This window comes from Sorex araneus, chromosome X, assembly GCF_027595985.1.
Source record: "Sorex araneus isolate mSorAra2 chromosome X, mSorAra2.pri, whole genome shotgun sequence".
Lineage (NCBI taxonomy): Eukaryota > Metazoa > Chordata > Mammalia > Eulipotyphla > Soricidae > Sorex > Sorex araneus.
Genome location: NC_073313.1, coordinates 305,489,842 through 305,509,835, shown reverse-complemented (window position 1 = coordinate 305,509,835; position 19,994 = coordinate 305,489,842). Strand labels below are relative to the sequence as shown.

Here is a 19,994-nt window from a genome sequence, read left to right as displayed (position 1 = left end):
GTACTTTCATACTTTTGTGTCTAATGCTGGGATGTGTCTAGGGTTCTCTCTGCCCTTGGAGAAGCCTGCGTTCTCTTGAGTGTGTTACTGCCCCCCCACCCCATCTTTCTCTCTCTCTCTCTCCTCTGCCCCCCCCACAACCCTCCAAATAAAATCTATTTTACTTCACTGCTTGTCTACTCCTGAAATTCCTTTACAAGAACCCAGTAACCCTGGGTCCTGGGTGGCAGAGGCGGATCGGGAGAAAGTGACGTCTTTCTCCTCCCCACTTCACATGTCACCCGTGGGGTCCACCGACATCACATGCACGGCACAGATGCCACGTGGCAGAACAGACGCCACACGGCGCCAGGCTCCCTCATGTAGGCGGCTGGGGGCAGCGGTCAGATGAGCTGACCCTGGAGCGGCTACACTCGGTTCCTGTGGCCCGGCCGTGTTTATGGTCCGGGCTCCTGCACCTCTTCCTGAGGCTCTTCATTTGCAGGCGCTGAAACTTGGCACAGCCAAGGACACAGCCAGCACCACGGAGAGGGAGTGGGGTGTTTTCCCGAGACCCCCCAGCTCTTTATTCATCACTGCCGGAGCCCAGCGGCCGCCCACGCCCACTCTTTTTTTTTTTTTTTTTTGCTTTAGTCTGTTTTGTTTTATTATCAGGAGTGTCTTTATCCTGAGCTAAAGTGAACACATAAAATAAAAATTTTCACATTATTGCATGTTCTCTGATTCATTAGAACACATCTTTGACAGTTTGGCACGCCCACTCTTGACCAGGGGAGCAGAAAGCGAGGAGCGGCCGGCGCCCCGAGGAAGCCCACCCCTCAGGAAGGTGACCCCCGGCGGCCGCTGAGGCCCTGGATGGCGCCGCGGAGTATGCGCGTCCAGTCGTCTCCCCTCCGCATCGGGGTGCAGCGCGTCTCCCGGTTCTCCAGGGCCTGGATCTCCGCGTGGGTCTCCGGGGTCAGGCCCGCCGCCAGGACGGCTTCTGGGAACTTGGCGGCCCAGGCGGGGGCCAGGCAGCACCGGGGGCCACTGTGTGGGGACAGGAGGCTGTGTGGGTGGACCGCCAGGCTCCATCGCTCCCCAGCTCACCCCCACTCGAAGGCGCACTCCTTCAGGGACCACAGTTTGAGGACCATCGCGCAACGGTTCTTTGCTCGCGTCTGGGTCTCCCCTTCCCGGGAAGAGGAGAGCCCGGAAAGGCCAAGGCTGCCTCTGTCGTACCTGGGCTGACTCCTGTCCATCTGTTGGTAGTGGAAGCTCACAGCCACCGCCGTGTGAGGGCACAGGAGGTACCTGTTCTCCTCCCAGCAGCGCCCCATCGTCTGGAGGATGGTCTCATCCAACACGGACACAGATCTGACTGCAGCTGAAAGCTGAGTGGGGGGAATCAGGATGGGGGAGAGCAGGGGGAGGGTGATAAATACCACTGTCCCGGGTCAGAGCGACCTACAGCAGGTTGGCGTTTGATCCCTGGCATCCCAACCCCAAGCACCACCAGGAGTCATTCCTGCGCGCAGAGCGAGGAGTAATCCCTGAGCACTGCTCGGCAGAGCCCTCAAACCAAAAGAAAAACATAAAAAACAAAACAGAAATCAATAAACACCACTCTCCAATACCATGTGTAGGTCCAATGGCTCAGAATTGGTTCAGAGTAAAAAGCCTGGTTTCCCGGTTTTAGGCCCGTTCTGATTAGGCAGGTAGACAGGGAAAGGCCCTTGGCAATAAAACTCAGGTCAACAGAACTTCTGGGAAGAAAATCCTAAGACTGATCCACTTCGTGGATACAGAAAACAGACATGATAAGACCTTCAGCGGACCCTGAGGAGGCTGGACCCCTCCCCATGAAGTTCCTCAAACCCTCAGACCTCTCCTTTAATCTGATTAGAATGTAAATCAGCCCCAAGAAGACTCCGAAACTTCCGGACCTCTCCCTTAATCTGATTAAAATGTGTCTAGGGGTTCTCTCTGCCCTTGGAGAATCCCGCGTTCTCTCTTGAGTGCATTACTCACTCACTCACTCTCTCTCTCTCTCTCTCTCTCTCTCTCTCTCTCTCTCTCTCTCTCTCTCTCTCTCTCTCTCTCTCTCCTTTCCCTTCCTAAAAGCCTCCAAATGAAAGATTTTTTTTTTTTTCTTTTTGGGTCACACCTGGCGATGCACAGGGGTCACTCCTGGCTCTTCACTCAGGAATTACCCCTGGCGGTGCTCAGGGGACCCTATGGGGTGCTGGGATTAGAACCCGGGTCGGCCGCGTGCAAGGCAAATGCCCTACCCGCTGTGCTATCACTCCAGCCCCACCAAATGAAAGATTTTACTTCACTGCTCTTGTACTCCTGAAATTATATCTGCAAGGCAAGACAAGAACCCCAGAACCCTGGGTCTCAGGGTGGCAGAGATGGATGGGAAGAAAGTGACAGTCTCTCTCCTCCCTGCCTCATATAAGCGACTGGTGGGGCCCACCAACATCAATAAGACCCAATGATGTCAGTTCTACCCCCAAAACACAAGAGTCATTCAAAAGGATGTATGCATACCTATGTTCACTGCAACCATTTAGTACTATAGTTAGAGATAGATGTAACCAAACGTCCAGTGACAGATGAATGGAGAAAAAAAACTGCAGCATATGCACACAATGGAATACTACACAGCTGTAAAGAGGAAATCTTGCAGTTTGCTGCAACTTAAACTAAAAGGTATCATGTTAAGTGAAACAAGTTCAAGGGAGAAGGACAAATACCAGATCTCACCCACCTCTGGCATATAGAGAAACAAAACAGGGAAATAGAAAATAATGAAATTATAAGAAGAGTGATAGCTCTCCTACTTCCCAATGTACTTTTGCGAAATAGTAATAATTAAAAATAAGCACAGATTTCCTAGCCCAAAGGCATGAGGTAGCCTCAAAGTGTGATGACTACATCCCTTTGAGATGTAAATCCTGACCTTAAGTGGAGAAACTTCAGCACCACCCAGATTCAGAAATCCAAGGACCCACCCAAAGAAGGGGTGGACCCTTCAGGAAGAAGCTACAGAAAAATTTATGAGACTTGAGAAGACCTTCAGCAGTGAGAATGCCCAGGTTAACTTCTATGTGTACAAAACTCCAGGAAAACCCATTTGGAAGACATGAATAAAAGCTCCTTCTTAAAGTCATTCATAGCTTGCTCACACTTCAAGCCCCTGTTCTCCCTTGAACACTTCTCACTTTGATGTAAGCAGGCAGATAGGCAAGGAAAAGGCCGCATGGCAATGAAATTTCTAAAGCCACCTGGATTTACAATAAAATTTCTGGAAAGTAAAGTCCTAAGGCTGACCCACCTTGTGGATACAGAAAACAAGACCTGATAAAACCTTAGAACCCTCGATCCCTCCCTTAGTCTGATTAACCTTTGCAGTTCAGACCAAAGAAGGCTTCAGAACATTCCAGACCAAGACAGTCAGAGAAGATAGCCATATAAAAGCCAGCCCAAGAGCCCATTCAAGGATCTCTCCACTCTTGGAGAAGCCCATGTTCTCTCTTGAACACATTACTCTCTCTCACTTTCCCTCCCTCCTCACCTTCAAAAGCCTTCAAATAAAATCTGTTTTACTTTCACTTCTGATATTCTTTCCTATGAAGCAAGACAAGAACCCAGTTACCCTGGATAAGGTCTAGGACTGCCTTTCCTTTCCCTGCAGAGAGCAATTCCTCATCCCAACCCGAGTCCATGGCTCCCAGAGAAGTCGGGTGGCAGGGATCGACTCCCTTGCCTAGAAGACCAAGTGGACATCAGGTGTGACATGATGGCCTCCTGGTGGGGTTGGTGGGGCTCTGGCCTGTGCTGAGCAGGGGCTCATCGCAGACTTTATCAGTCCTGGTCTTCCCAGCTGGGTCTCGGGGTGGCAAAGGCGGATCGGGAGAAAGTGACCGTCTCTCTCCTCCCTACCTCACATGGGGGCCCACCAACATCAGCGTGCTTGACTCTGTTTCATTGCTTGCCTATGTCTACTCTGGAGAAGCCTGTGTGCTCTCTCAAACATGTAGTGACTTTTCCCTTTCTCTCACCTCACAGCTTTCTAAATAGGTTTCAATGAACAAACTTTCTTGCTTCCCCATTTCATCTCCTCCTGAAATTTTGTCAGAGATTTAGTTATGAATTGGTAGAGCAGGGCTGGATGGGTAAGAGGGCAGCAGCTATGGGAATGAGTATAGCTGCCGGGGCTTCCTCTGTGCAGACACCAAACTGCAAAAAGATTTCAGCTACTAGTAATCTCCGAGGAGATGCAAGCTAAGTAGCTAAAATTCAAAGACACGTGGGTCCCATGTTGAGAACTCCACGGTGCCCTCGGAGGTGGTCAGGCTGAGTCCCTGCCCTGCAGACCCCTGGCAGATGCACCCACAATCTACCACTGAAGCCACACCAAAGGCTCGATTTCACTGCTTCACTAATACTGTCAAAGAGCCAGGTGTAAACCCAGAGCAATACTGGGTGTGGTCCAGAAACCAAAAGAGAAGCTGGTTTAAGGTGTTAACTTGATGAATTTGCTGGCATGGAGTTCTGCCCCACCTGACTTTGTGGGCTGGGGGCTAGCTAAGCTATTATTAGGCTTTCTCTTGGTCCTGTGCTCAGGGATCACTCCTGCTGGTGCTCTGGAGACCATATGGGAAGCCGGGGATCGAACCCAGGCCAGCCACATACAAGAAAGTACCTAACCCACTGTCCTATCACTATGGCAAGTGCAAGACCAAAGCCTTACCACCTCCCCCATCTCTACATTCAGAGCCCCCGTTTGACTTTAAACTAATGTTCTCTACCTCCTTTGTCATTCAGTACATTGACTCATAGAAAATGACAGCAAAATACCAGGCTCATAGCAGATGCTCAAGAAGTAGGTGTCCCCTTCCCCTAGTGGGTCTATAAATCCCGCGTCTGGTTTTATGGCTACAGCCTTTCCTGCTGTGTCGGGGAGAACTGACCTTGCCATGAAGCTCCTTGGGTAGACTCAGGCTGTGGGTTCTTTTAAACTGCTCCATGAGGGTTCTGGTCATCTGGCTATCAGAGTTGGACAGTAGCCAGAAGATCCGCTCCATGTTGTAGGGTACCTGGGAAGAAGGTCAGGGTTCACAGGAGTCCACCAGTCTCGGCCCTTGTCTATCCCCACCCAACCAACACTGTAAACCCTTTCACAGTTCCCACCTGAATGTCCATAGCTGATGCCAAGGTTGGTTTGACATCCTTGGACAGAGAGAAGTCTCCCTCCTGGACTGTCCTGTGGATGATGTCATTGCCATTCACGGCCGCAACTAGGTGGACAGGTAGGCCCATCTTCTGAGCAATACACCCAGCTTAAGGTAAGAGGAGAAGAACGCTCTCTCAGACATGTACACCAAAAGAGGAAGGGACAAAAGAAAATAAATAAATAACTGGACTTCAGCAAAGTGAAGGACTCTAACAAAGTTTTATACCTTTTTATTTGGGAGGGGGGGAGGGTCACATTCAACTATGCTCAGGGGTGACTCCTGGCATTGCTCAGGGGACCATATGGGATACCAAGGATTGAACCTGAGTTTGATCAAACGCAGCAAAAGCCCTACCCACTGTACTTTGCTCCAGCCCCAGAACTTTTGAATTTTTTTAAGCCTTAACTCCACTAAGAAGATGAAAAGTCAACTCATAGAAAGAGAAATATATTCTCAAATCACTATTTGTATCCAGGATATATAAAGAACTTTGACAATTCAATAATAAAAATACAAATAACCATATTTTTAAATGGGAAAAGGACTTGAATAGACACTTCTCCAAAGAAGATATACAAATAGCCAATGAACACATAGAAAGATAGTCAACCATTTTAGTTACCATGAAAATACAAACCAAAACCAGTGTGAAATGCCACTTCATAGGCAAAAAGACGGCTAGAATCAGATCATCCTGAGCACTGCTGGGCATTGCCAAATAACCCACCCAACAGAAAATAAAATAACAAGTGTTGATAAGAATGTAGAAAGACTAGAATATAAAAAGATACAGCCATTTTGGAAAATAGTTTGGCAAATTCTCAAAAGCTAACTATAGAGTTAGCTGTTGACCCAGACATTCCATACCTGGGTATATGGCAATGAAAAATTAAAGCAAAATAAATTTTTATTATTTAAAAAACAACTTTTTAAAATTTCTTTTTATGCTTGGGTTACAACTGGTGGTGCTCAGCGCTTACTTCCGGCTCTGTGCCCAGTCTTTACAAAATAAGTGCCTCTACCCACTATACTATTTCTCCAGCCCAACAAAAGTCAGTGTTAAATAGATCTACACTAAAGCTTATAGACAAGTGTCTACGGTGACATTTTTAATGGTAGTTAAAAATTAACAATCTTGGCTAGAGATATGGGAGTTAGAGCACTTGGCTGTACCCTGCAGATCCTGGTTTGAACCCCTGGTACTGCATACAGTTCCCTGAGCACCAGCAGGAGTAATCCTTGAACACAGACCTGGGGATAAGTTGTGACCCAAAATTCAAAACTGAACCAAAAAACTGAACAGTCCAGAAGTGCATCAGCTGATGAGCAGATAAGCAAAATGTGGTAAACAATGAAAGATTACTCGTCTATGAAAAAGGACTGAATACTGATTCACGCTGCAAGGATGGGCCTTGGCTGCAGTACATTAAGTGAAAGAAGTCAGACCAGTTTCCTTCACAGAAATGGCTCCCCCGGTGTAGGATCCCATTTATAGAAAATCCAGAGTAGGCAAGTCTATAGAGACAAATCAAACAGGAGCCAGAGAAATGGGGGAATTGAGGGGAAAGACGGCGCACCTGCTAACACGTACAGAGGGTGATGAGAATGTTTTAAAACTGACTGTGGTGTTGACTGTGCAAATTGTGAATATAATAAAAACACTGAGTTATATATTTTAAATGGTTGAATGTTTGCCCTGTGAATCACAGAGTAATAAAGCTGTCAGAGAGGCTGTGGGGGGAGGAAGGAAGAGGAGAAGGAGGAGAACAATGTGTCCCATGCTTTTCCCAGGCCACTTGCACCAGGTATGAAACACCTTATGCTACCCTTTGCAGAAGAGAAAACGGAGGTTCTGAGGATCAGAATTCTCCACTGAAAGCCTGCTAAATGGCTGCAGAAGGATTCAAAGAAGGTTTGAGTCCAGAGCACAGGCTACGGTCCCTTGACTCAGCCTCTCACCACCACTCGCTCAGCTGCATGTCCAGGAGAATCAGCGGGGGCACACATGAGAGCCCCCCCAAACGGAAGTTCACTTGTGCGAACCAGAGGGGACTTCTGCACCTGAGAGTTGAAGAACCCCAGAAGGCAGCCTTGCCAGGAAGGCTTCATAGACTCTCCTGAATGGGAAAGAGAACTAGGGGTAACCACAGCTCCCCCAGAGACTTTTTAACAATTCAAAGTCCTTTTCTAGGTGGTCTGCTTCACTCTCCGGGGGTGAAGAAGGCTGAGCCTCATTACAAACTCATCACTTCTCCCTCCCCTGCGTTGGTGGAAGAAGGCCGGAAGATACCTGACCAGCAACATGCTTTTAGGGTCTCACCTAAGCTATCCTTGGTACCACTCAGAGATTTCCCAGGAACCACATCTCCTGGTAGGAGGCAGCACGAAGATCAGCCCCAGAGGTGGGCTGTTCCTCTCCATGCCTCAGTTTCCTCATTATAAAACAGAAGTCACAGCACTATTCTCCAGAGCGCAGGAACTTGAACTCATGAAAAGCACCAGAGCCACGCCTAAGGCTTAGGAAGTAATAAGCAGCATTAATAAATGGTGACCACTATTGCAGGGCACAGTTTTTATGCCACGCCACTGTATGGCACTTTACCCTTATAAAGTTCACACACACCCTGAAAGAATCTGATGGCGCCCTGCTACAACCCTAAGAGAGATAAGTGAACTGCCAACCCTCCTTGGAGAGCAGAGTAGCTGAGAGACTTGGCTGCTAGCACTGAACTGGGCCCTGAACCCCAAGGCCAGGGCTCTTTCCTCACAATGTCTCTGTGCTGTGAGTCTGAAAGTGGGAATCTGTGTTGGCTGAGTGTTTTGGCCTCAGAGCAGGAAACTGGCAGAGGCTGGAGTAAAGTCTGTGATTCTGGAAGAGGCACTGCCAGCCGGGCACAGAGACAGAACCTTGACCCCGTTTCTACACAGTCTGCTGACCAAGCACCTCAGGTCAGGTGACCAGGGCATGTCTGGGTAGCCCATCCTCCCTTCATAGCAAGAGGCCAGGGGATGCCCATAAGCAGTTTGAGGGGCATTTTCTGGAACCATCTTCTCTCTGGTTCCCCTTCATCTTTGAGGAACTTAGTTCTTTGTCTCAAAGATGTAAGTCAGCTGGGTGGGGACAAGGGCAGATGTCTGGAAAGTCCATTTAACCCAAGAGTTTCCTTACCTGCAAGGTTACCAGCAGCCCCTGTTGGCACAACCACCTCCACAAGCGGCAGGGGCTGAGTATGTAAGGATGGCGCACACCGGAAGTAAGCAAAGAAAAAGTGGGCCATTTGCACCAGGATGCGGGACCAGTTGATGGAATTCAGACTCATCAGGTTGTACTTCTTGACAAAAGGCACATCAGCAAACACAGCCTTGATGGGCTCGTCCAGCTCATCACTGTTTCCCTCCACTGTCGGGAGAGACACAAAGACAGCTCTCAGGAGCACGAAGCTCCCTCATGTACTTGTCCTCTCAGGCTGGACCCAGCCTGCAAGCACTTTCCTCCAAGTTGTGTGTTTATCTCTCACTTGTCTTGGCCTGGCTTTTTAGACTCAGAGATTTCTAGACTCCTAGCTCTTCAAGGACAGACCCCTTGTCAAATATATACATAATATATATATAAAATATATATATATATATATATATATATATATATATTTGCTTTTATTGGGTCACACCCAGTGATGCATGGGGGTTGCTCCTGACTTTGCACTCAGGAATTACTCCTGGCTGTATTCAGGGACCATATGGGATGCTGGGAATCAAACCTGGGTTGGCCTTGTGCAAGGCAAATGCCCTACCCACTGTGCTATCACTCCAACACCCTTCCTTGTCCTATATTCTTTTTTTTTTTTTTTTTTTTGCTTTTTGGGTCACACCTGGCGATGCACAGGGGTTACTCCTGGCTCTGCACTCAGGAATTACCCCTGGCCGTTCTCAGGGGACCATATGGGATGCTGGGATTCGAACCCGGGTCGGCCGCGTGCAAGGCAAACACCCTACCCGCTGTGCTATCTCTCCAGCCCCCTTTGTCCTATATTCTTGAGGTCATATTTCCAGTGTTTCTGTTATTTGGGAGAATTGGATTGTTCCTGGGATCTGATTATTGGGTGCAAAAGGTTGATTACCCACCATCCCATCAGAGGTGATGGGTGGAAGCTGCTATTCTCAGACTTTACCCTTTCTTCTCATTTAGAGGATGGTAGGTGTTTTACTGCTCTTGTGTGGAAAGCTGATACAGGGAGAATTTGCCCTGATCTGGATGTGTGTACAGCTTAATTTATGAATGAGTTAGTGAGTACACTTAGAAGTAAACTGTCAACTGCATTCCTCATTCCAGCTCAACCAGCAACCAACTTGATATTGTTCTTATATCTGGTACCTGAGTCTATTCTTCCAGTGGTACCAAGCTTGGAGCACAGCTTGGGAAATGCAGAGGAAATACTGAGGTTGCTATACATTCCCTTCCCCTCTGTGTGTCAATATGAGGTTGGGGGATGAACTCCACATGCACATCAGAACCGTGAATGGTGGAGAGCTGCTAGCCACCCATTCCCTTTGCCAACCCAGAACCAAACCAACCATCACCTAGCATTTCTGTGTGTGAGTGTTTGGCTCCAAGATGGGCACATAACCAAATTCAGGTCAACCAGCCATAAGGGAGATATTTAATGGTGTTCAAGGAAAATATTCACTGTTTTGTAGTTTTAGTTCTTCTGGGGGGTTGGGGCCACACCTGGTGGTATTTGGGGACTACTCCTAATTGTACTCAGGGGTGGCACTCTGCAGTGCTCAAGGGCCATGAGAAGCTCGGGATCGAACCCATGCCTCCTGCATGCTCTGCATTGAAATATCTCTTCAGCCCCAAGATTCATTATTTTCAAGAGAATAAGAGGAAGAAGGTGTCTTGGTGGCCTTGACCACCATCATACACCACATAGGGAGTGAGCATCAGGACTGGGGGAGTCAGAGCAGAGGAAGAATCTCGGTTCCAGAAGCCTTGCTATGCCCCTGAATCAATCAATCAGACCCCACCCATCTCTGCACTTCCAGTTACCTAAGCTGGAAAAACCTTCGTGGAGAGGGATGCGGGGCCACATCAGGCTGCGCACAGCTTCTGACTTTATTAACTCAGACCTGCTAGCCCGGTACATGGCCTAGTGTAAACTATAATGGTGGACATGTGCTCTTAATTATCGAACATGTTTGTGCCCTCAAACTTGAATGTTCTGGGATGAGACCCAGATCACAAGACAATGGCTGTGGGTGGGACACCTATAATCAGGGTAGCAGTGGGCTAAACCTGCTCTTTTGGGGTATGTTTTTAAACCTGTGCTTCCTAGGATATTCATCTTTCTTCTCTGATTGCTTATGATATTGTTGGGCCAAAAGTCCACCAAGCACTAAACTGAGGCATAAACCAATCTCAGAACAGGCCTGATGAAGGAGACAGAAGAAGAAGGATGATTGCCAATTGTACTGGTTTTCTTCAGACCTGCCCATGGTGGTGCCATGCTGCCCCCCAAGTCCCTGGGTCCCAGCACCCACCTCCGAATACATGGACGTTCTCCGTCAGCACTGTGGTCATCTGGAGCTCCTGAATCTTCGTGCAGTGGCCCTTGGGCAGCAATACAATGATGTCCACATTCTTTGCCCCCTGCACACTCTCAATGGCTGCACTCCCTGTGTCCCCAGAAGTGCCTGAGTGGGAAGAAAGGAGAACTGTCTAATGTAGAAGCAAGAGAGAGAGAGAGAGAGAGAGAGAGAGAGAGAGAGAGAGAGAGAGAGAGAGAGAGAGAGAGAGAGAGAGAGAGAGAGAAGGAAAGAAATGGCCCTAAAGCATTTCTCTTAAGGTAAGCACTAGCTACTTTCAAATGCTTGGAGCAAAGAAACCTGGTACTTAATCTGGTGACCACTAAGTCCCAAGAGATCCATGGACAGAATCCAGAATATTGGTGTATCTGCTACCATATAATTTTATGTGTTAACAATACTAGTATGGGAAACCTCCATAGCCTCCACCAGACTTCAGGACACAAAGAAAGTCCCACGCTAAAACAACCAGTAACATTCCCTGGGAGATAGAACAGAGAGCTTCGGGTGCTTTTGTGGCTGAGTACCCCCAAGTCAGGCCACTGTCCACACCTACAACCACAGTGATGTGCTTCTTCCTCTTCTCCAGGAAGTACTGCAGGAACTGAGCCGTGCAGCTGAGGGACAGGTCCTTAAATGCATACGTCACGCCATGCCACAGCTCCAGCACGTTCAGCCCATCCTTCAGCCTGGCCAGATGGACCACCTCTCTGTGCCGGAATCTGCTGAAGGCTCGATCAATCAGACCTGCGGGGAGCAACGAGAAGGGCATCATCTCTTCCCACAAGTTCTCTCTCTGTCTCTTTACACCTTTAAAATAGAAATTTCTCCTGATACCAGTTAAATAGTACAAAATGATACTGTCTAGAATTGAAATTTTCTAGAATTTGATTTTAGATCTGAAAAGATAAACTACCTATAGATCCCTCAAACTAATCCTCCAGAAATGATTGCTGTTGTAAGACTTCATCTTATAAAATTCTTCAGGGTTAAAAGGCAACAGAATAGGGGAGTTGATCCACACAACTGAGCTTATTGAGGGGAGGGAAGCGAGGGGGCTGAAAGAGAGAGAGAGAGACCTTGGAGACTCAGGGAAGGAGGTGGTACTCAGTGATAGATGTGGCGTTGGAATGGCATACATATAAAACCATCATAAACATATTGTAAATCACAGTACCTCAATCAATAAAGGTTTTAAAAATTACAATAAAATTAAATTCTTCAAAGTTAGAGTGATAATATAGGGGTAAGGCACTTGCCTTATGTGGGCTGACCCCAGTTTAATCCCCAGCATCATATATGATCCCCCCTCCCCCAAGCACCACCAACAGTGTGATCCCTGAGCACAGAACCAGGAGCAAGCCCTGAGCCCTGCTGGTGATGGTCAAAACAACAACAACCAAAAAGCCAAACAAATAAATTACTCATCTTTTTGATTTCTTATGAGAATGTATTACAATAGAGATTCAAACAGTTATATGACAAACAAATACATGTCACATGTCTTTTATTTTCCTCCCTAAAGTCAGGAGTTTTCCATCTGTGGCATTTCTAGCTCTCATTCACACACTCTCGCCTTCTCGGGTCTAGAGAGCAGTGAGTGTTTATCAAAATTGGCAAATGAATCTCCTAAGAACTTCAGCACAGAGCCTAGTTTAGCAGGTTCCTAATGATCTGCAAACACTAAAAGGCAGGAACTTCAGGACCTGTCATCTAGCCACGTTTCAGGAAGTCTTCCTCTTCCCCACCCTGACTCTCTCCAGTACATTATGACTGACACCCATCGTTGGCCCGTGGGCCAGCAGAATCAACACACTAGCAAGAGCGAAGAATTCTCAGGTCCAGCCCAAACGAAACGCACCAGAACAGGCATCTGACCAGGTCCCCAGGGGCACCCAGGGGAACACACATCTTGACAGGTGCTGGTAGCTGGTACAAGAAACCAGAGACCTCTTCTAGAATGACCCTTCAGGAATAGAAAACAGTAATCAGAAGGCGGAGAAGCTTTATTTGCAGGAAGGTAACTGTCTTGCCAAACTGCACAAATGGATACTGAAATCTCTAACCTCCACAAGGGGCTTTTGTTTGTGAAAGAAACTCAAAGAAATTCTCTGCAAATCACTTTGGCCCACATTGTGCTGGAGGTGAGTGCTGAAAGAGAGGAATGTTGTTTGTGTGTGTGTGTTGTGGGGGGGGGGGGTGTGCTAGCTATTTCCAATGTGGGAATCCCAGAGTCTGGGAGAAAAGAAAAAATCCACATTGGAGAATTCGACTCAAGATCTCAAGGATCTGGACAGTGACAAATTTGCCATACAGAAGGCAAGAGAGGACGGGAGAGAGGGCAGTGGGGCTGCTCACCGTTTAAGTCATCCCTCGGAATGAGCATGGGGCCGATGAAGAGCGCGCTCAGCTCCTTCACCAGGCGGGGGTAGGAGAAGGTGCTCCACTCCAGCAGGGTTTCCCTGTCCAGCTGGGGCACCTCCTCAGGCATGAAGAGCCCCCCATCTGGCGCATAGCCAGAGAAGAGGGCCCCCTCGAAGTCGACCCGTGGCGACATCCCCCGAGTGCTGACGTACCACATGATCCTAGAGGTCTGCAGAGGGGACAGTCCAGAGTCACCAGGTTACCAAGGTCATCCCAGCAGGTGATGCTGAAGTACATATGCCCCCACCCAATCCAGCCCTGAACTGTCCCTTGGGTCAAGCGTCGCTTTCAGATGGAGCCCTGTCTGGAGTCTTGTGTCATCTCTCTCTGGGACTTTGCAAATCACAACCCTCCAGTGGACCGGAGGCAATTCCAGTCTTTATTGGGAAGGTGGCTGATGCAACATCCAGCAGCTGTGCTATTACTACAGGCTTACTACTCCTGGCTCTGTGCTCAGGGACCACTCCTAGCATGGCTCAGGAAACGTGCTGCAGAGGGGTAAACCGGCAACATGTAAGGAAAGTGCCTTAGCTCCTGATCCCAATCCCACTTCTTACAACCTCGAGAAAGTGTGCAATGACGGATGCTGGGAAAGGAGAAAGTCTGGTGCTCACGGGGCAAAAAAAACCAAAGCTTTGGGGTGGGAATGTTAACAGCAATAATAGGCAACAGCCATTTTTATATCTTCTGGATAAAAAACAAAATCACACTTGTTCATAGACCATTTTGATGTATGTCTGGTTCCACTTTCACTAAAAGATAAATAAATAAATAAATTACTGCCATCAGGGCCTGAGAGATAGCCCAACCTTTGATATGATCTCAGCTCATATCATATGGACCTCTGAATACTGACAGGAGTGATCCATTAGCACAGTGCCAGGAGTAAACCCTGAGTACCACCAGGTATGACTCCAAAACAAAACAACAAAAGTTTAAAAGGAAAGAAAAACACCTTTAATACCCAAGAGATAGTAGAAAGTTAACATGTATGAGGCCACTGGTATGGCCTACGGGTTTTTTTTTTTTTTGCTTTTGCTTTTTTGGGTCACACCTGGCGATGCTCAGGGGTTACTTCTGGCTCTGCACTCGGGAATTACTCCTGGCAGTGCTCAGGGGACCATATGGGATGCTGAGACTCGAACCTGGGTCGGCCACATGCAAGGCAAATGCCCTACCCACTGTGCTATCACTCCAGCCCAATGGCTTAGGCTTTTTTTTTTTAAAGTCACCTTCAAAATTGCTTAGCAATACAGACTAAAATCTATTGATTCTCCACTTTGATAGTTTGTTGAAATCAACTTGGAGCTTAAAGGAAAAAATACCTCTATCTGGGAACCAGTCTGGAGCAATCAAACTAGAATCTTTTCTTGAGGAACCCCATGGGCAAATCTAATGTGCACCAGGTTTGGGAAAAGAGTGACAAACTTGTCTCAGTTTGCCCAGGCTTTCCTGATTCTGAAACTGTCTCATGTCAAGGCAAACTTAGGGCAGTTGATCGTCCAGCTCAACCAAAGTCCTGGGGCCCAGGAAATAGCTCCAAGGGTTAGAGCACAAACTTTGCATGTGGGACCCTAGAACTGGAGAGATAATACAGAGATTAAGGCTTCTGGCCTAGTTTGATCCCTGGCATCACATATGGTCTCCCCAGCACTTCTATGGGCCCTGAGCACAGAGCCAAGAGTGAGCCAAATTAGAGGCAAGAATGAGGAAGGAAGGAAGGAAGGAAGGAAGGAAGGAAGGAAGGAAGGAAGGAAGGAAGGAAGGAAGGAAGGAAGGAAGGAAGGAAGGAAGGAAGGAGGGAGGGAGGGAGGGAGGGAGGGAGGGAGGGAGGGAGGGAGGGAGGGAGGGAGGGAGGGAGGGAGGGAGGGAAGGAAGGAAGGAAGGAAGGAAGGAAGGAAGGAAGGAAGGAAGGAAGGAAGGAAGGAAGGAAGGAAGGAAAGAGGGAGGGAGGGAGAGAGGGAGGAAGGAAAGAGGGAGGGAGGGAGAGAGGGAGGGAGGAAGGGAGGGAGAGAGGGAGAGAAAGAGAGAGGGAGGGAGAGAAAGAGGGAGGGAGGGAAAGAGGGAGGGAGAGAGAGAGAGATGGAGGAAGGGAGGGAGGGGTGAACCCCGTGCCCTCTCAATTGAATCCTAGGATAGTCTGACATGACACTAGGATTCTTAACACCCTATGGTCAGGGCTTCTTGGCTCTACATGGACCCTCTATTGGGGGTAGGGCTGTGTCCAAGGAACCCCATCCTTAATTACACTTCCATATCCTGGTCCCCAGCAACCAGAAGTCGCATCAAGGAGCCTTGAGCTATGAACCCCTTTCTCTGCATTATGGCAGTGAATTCAGGGGCTCTGGGCTCAAAGCCCCACAGGACCTCGGAGGATGGAATTTAACTAAACACAGCTCTCAGCACCAACTTGCTCTTGTTTCTCTGCCAGGACAAAAAAGGGATTTCTGCCCTCTGAACAAAGCCTGTGGGAGTTTGCCACTCACAAGAAAATGAGACAGCATTAATGGAAGGAATTCTGTTCTCCAGTACTGTGCACCTAACACCTCAGAACCCAGCCACATCCTCATGGGTAACTATTCCTGTGCCTACACATATGAGCACACCCAAGAGCCAGAGACAAGTTTAACTCACGAAACTTTCCAAAGTCAAAGTGGATGCTGCTGCCAATAACTATGCTGGGAACATGAGAATAAGCCAGGCAAACGGTCGGTCAAAGTGGCATATGTGGTCACCCTGTATGGACAAGCATGTTACAGAAATAAAATCATGTTAGCTCCAAATGCCAATAAACAAAGCTGGTGTGATGTTCACAGGACAGAACTGGGGAAGGGGGGCACGGGATAGCAGTGCTGTCACTAAGGGAGAGAGTTCTGTAACCCTGTGGCCAGGGTAATGCCAATGCAGATGGCCCAGGGTCCTAGAGGAAGAGGGAGATCCTGCTGGAACATCTCACAAGGCACCACTAAAGGAAGGACATGGGCGGGCTGACAAAGTTATAGCAGGGCTAGGAGCCTGGAAGGGAAATCTGGCAGAATCTAATTCCCAGGGTCTGGTGAAGCGAACCACCTCACCCATGGGGCACTGGACTCTGCTCCGGGCTCCTCATTTTCTGGTGAGATGGGATGAAACAGGCCCAGTAACAAGGGCGAGGGCTCTGTTTGTGCAAGGAATGACTGCGCGTGGGCATGCGGGCATCTGTCTCTCTGGGGAAGGGCAGCTCCTGCTTGCTTCAGTGAGCCTAAGGGACCTGTCCCACCCAGAGGGCAGAGCGATGACTATCCCAACTTCAAGGCAAGGTAAACCAAAGAGGGAAACTGCAGAGAGGTAGAATTAGCTGCCTCTGGAGGCAGAGGTGGTAATGTTGAGAAAGATCAAACCCTGTTGACCATTTCAGGGTGGGGTGAGAGAATTAGTGACCCAGTTAGTTGAGGATCCGGGAAAGTCAGTCATCTCCGGGTACATCATTTTCTAACCTGCCCCCGCCGCTTCTTATTCCAGACCGGGGATGGGTCACAGAGACTCAGAAAGCTTGCCACCCGTAAGTTCTGCTCTTCCGAGATGGGGCTGGGTGGAGCCTTGGGGACCAACAAGGACAGTACAGGCGGCAGATCTGGGACAGCAGATGGAGTCCCAGCGGACCGCTGCCCACTCTAGGGCACTGCACAGTTCTCTGCAGGTCTGCAAGATACAGCACTCGAAGTCTGGGGAAACTCAGACTTCGGAGGCAGACGCCTCCGTTTCGGACTCCCGAGCCCACCTGCAGAAATTTGCACGGGGCACAAAGCAAAGCACTGGGAGGAATGCAACCCTCCGGCTTTCTCCAAGTGTGTGTCTGCGGGGGTGGTGGGGCGCACCCGGTTCCAGAGGGGGCGACAGGGCCAAGCGGACTCCAGGGAGAAGTTTAAGAATTCAGAAATACCGACAGGGCCTGGCAGAGGGGGCCGCGCGGGCGGGGAGGGGCACCGGGGCTAACAGTGCGGGAGACAGCTCTGATGCCAGTGCCACCCCGCGAGCGAGCGAGCTGCGGTACCCGGCCGGAACACGGCTGGCTGGGAGGCAGGGCGCGGAGAGGCTGCCCGGGCCAGACCGGGCCGGGGCTAGTTACCGGGTCGGCGGCGCGCAGCGGCGGGACGCACAGTGCAGGCTTCCGGCTGGGCCCGGGAAGAGCTGCAGTGGCCGCAGCCCAGGACAGGGGCAGGGCCGTGGGGAAGGGGCGGGGCCTGGCGCTGGAGGGGGCGGGGCTAGACCTGCGTCTGGCTGACGCTGGACTCGGATTCAGTCTTGTAATCTTCTCTACAGTCCTGGAAGTACCGAAAGACCTAATCTTTCCAGATGATAAAGTCGAGGACAAGATAGAAAATAAAGAAGCCCTTTCTTTGGGGTTCGTGTTTCTTTCTCATAGGCCCAAATCAGAAGGAAAGCCTCCAAGTGAAGTCGTTCAGGAGGAATGGGCTTTAGCTCAAATTTGCTCAATGAGAATACATTTGGTTAAACGCACGCGAGTCTCTTCTAGAATAGGAAAAGATCTTCCCAAATGTTTAAAAGAAGAGAGATAGAGATTTGTATTTCTTTTTAAAAATGACATCCCAAGGGCTGGAGCGATAGCACAGTGGGTAGGGCTTTTGCCTTGGGTTTGATCCCCAGCATCCCATATGGTCCCCGAGCACCGGCAGGAGTAATTCCTGAGTGCAGAGCCAGGAGTAACCCCTGCGCATCGCCGGGTGTGAACTAAAAAGAGAAAAAACAAACAAACAAACAAAAAATGACCTCCTGAACTGCCTACTTAGTTCCACATTCTTTTTTTTTTTAATTTTTTATTGTATCACCATGTGAAAAGTTTCAAAGCTTTCAGGCTTAAGTCTCAGTCATACAATGGTCAAACACCCATCCCTTCACAAGAACCCCAGTATACCTCCCATCCCACCCCCACCCCCCGCCTGTGTGGCTGATGATTTTCACCTTATTTTCTCTTTACTTTGATTACATTCAATATTTCAACAGAAAACTCACTATTATTATTTGAAAATTTCCCCCAACAATCAGATCTGCCAAAAAGGCATCATTTGATCATTTGTTTTTCATTTCTGAGAATGAAGAGCATATGAGGTTTTGGATTTCTGGTATTTTAGTAATTAAGTCCAGAGAAATTTCTGCCAGAAATCCCATCATTACAAGCTTGTACCTCTGTTTGGTGGGCCTTATAAGATGGCAGTCACCATGCCACCCCTGGGGAAAGGAAAGGCTGAGATAGAAAAACTTTTCCCCTCCTGAGGCGGCATGGGGCCGTAGCTTAGTTCACAGTCTAGAGGCATTTCTGCAAGAAGCCGCTGGGTGCTGAAAGTAGTTAGTTGGCCTCTGGGATCATGGGCATTCAGCAATGGAGGGGCCGCTCGTGTGCAGCCACTAGGGATCACATCTGGGCAGAGAGCGTACATTCATGTTCTTGGTCCCAAAGTACAACCAGCAAGGTTTGAGGAGCTGGATATGTCAGATGATGACTAAGATTGAGGGCTGGGGGCCGGAGTGATAGTACAGCGGGTAGGGAATGAGAATGTCATAAATGAAGAATTGTCACAGCAGAGGGTGGCCCTTAATCTCTATGTTTTGAATAATTTAATTTTCATTTGAGGCATGTGAGTTACAATAATGATAGGGTTTCATGCATACAACGTTTCAATACCGCACCCTCCACAACTATCTGGCACCCCTTCCATTTGCATCCCCATCCTCCCCACCCTAAACTTAGTTCTGTAGACCAGTTTTCAGGTTCAGTTGCTTTGGGAGTATCTGTTATTCTGTTACTATGTTTCTTTGTATTCTATATATGAGAGAAATGACTGTGTATTTTAGTGTGTGTGGGGGGGGTGGGAACGCACCCAGAGGCGCACATATATTATTCCTAGCTCTGCACTCAGGAATCACTCCTGGTGATGCTCAGGGACCACATGGGATGCCAGAGATTAAACCCAAGTTGGCAGCGTGCAAAGCAAGCGTCCTACCAGCTGTACTATCTTCTAGTTTATATATCACCTTTTTCACTTTTCCTGTTTTTCCCAACTCCTCTGCTGTAGAGGAGCTACAACAATTGGAAGTAGCAATTATCTGAAATGTCTATATGTTAGAAACAGAATACTGCTGTAATTTTTACCCGTGTCTTTTAGATGCAAAAAAATAATTAAAAATGGAATTAAAGAGACTCACCTCCACGTTAACTTTCCTAGTGACCTCTTCTTGGTGAAATTAAGATTCTCATTTTATGCTTATGCATTTTAGATTGGGGGGAGTAAAAGAAACTGTCACTTTCACTGTCATCCCATTGCTCATCCATTTGCTCAAGCAGGCACCAGTAATGTCTCCGTTGTGAGACTTGTTGTTACTGTTTTTTGAATATCAAATACACCATGGGTAAAAAGATCAAATTTAAAAATCCTTATTAACCAAGATAGTACTATCTCTATTTTTCTCTTATTTTTCCTGTGAGAGTTTTCTTTATTTGTCTTACTTTATTATTCCCTTTAAACAGCAATAATTTTTAAATTTTTTATTTTTGAGGTCTGGAGAGATAGTACAGCAGGAAGAGTGCTTGCATTGCATGCAGCTGAGTGATCCCTGAGCACAGTCAGGAATAATCCCTGAACACTGCTGCGTATATCCCAAAAATTAAAAATTAAAAAATAAAATTTTTATTTTAGATAGTAAAATGTATTAATGTTGTCTACCCCATCCCTCTGCACCCAATTTCCCTCCTTCGTCTTCATTTGT

At 48.2% G+C, this 19,994-nt stretch overlaps 1 protein-coding gene across 2 annotated transcripts; it reads right to left on the bottom strand.

Moving 5' to 3' along the window:
• Positions 1-642: 642 nt before the first annotated feature.
• Positions 643-17,437, bottom strand: THNSL2 (threonine synthase like 2). Of its 2 annotated transcripts, none has more exons than XM_004612099.2 (10): positions 17,338-17,437; positions 15,864-15,965; positions 13,164-13,398; positions 11,358-11,552; positions 10,761-10,913; positions 8,392-8,622; positions 5,179-5,327; positions 4,959-5,084; positions 1,222-1,373; positions 643-1,029 (listed from the first exon to the last, which is right to left on the bottom strand). In XM_004612099.2, exons 3-10 carry the CDS (start codon positions 13,384-13,386, stop codon positions 819-821), a joined length of 1,440 nt encoding a protein of 479 aa, XP_004612156.2. In that variant the 5' UTR covers positions 13,387-13,398; positions 15,864-15,965; positions 17,338-17,437; the 3' UTR covers positions 643-818. The 2 variants fall into 2 exon arrangements, with proteins under 2 accessions (XP_004612156.2, XP_054978337.1); XM_055122362.1 differs by lacking the exon at positions 17,338-17,437 and adding an exon at positions 16,706-16,808.
• Between the last annotated feature and the right edge of the window lie 2,557 nt (positions 17,438-19,994).

Excerpts from the sequence above, each read along its gene's own strand:
- THNSL2 (XM_004612099.2), bottom strand. The coding sequence starts at position 13,386 with ATGTGGTACGTCAGCACTCGGGGGATGTCGCCACGGGTCGACTTCGAG. Across the intron at positions 11,553-13,163 it reads TCCGAGGGATGACTTAAACG|GTCTGATTGATCGAGCCTTC; the intron begins GTGAGCAGCCCC and ends TGCTCCCCGCAG. Across the intron at positions 10,914-11,357 it reads GCACATCACTGTGGTTGTAG|GCACTTCTGGGGACACAGGG; the intron begins GTGTGGACAGTG and ends CTTCCCACTCAG.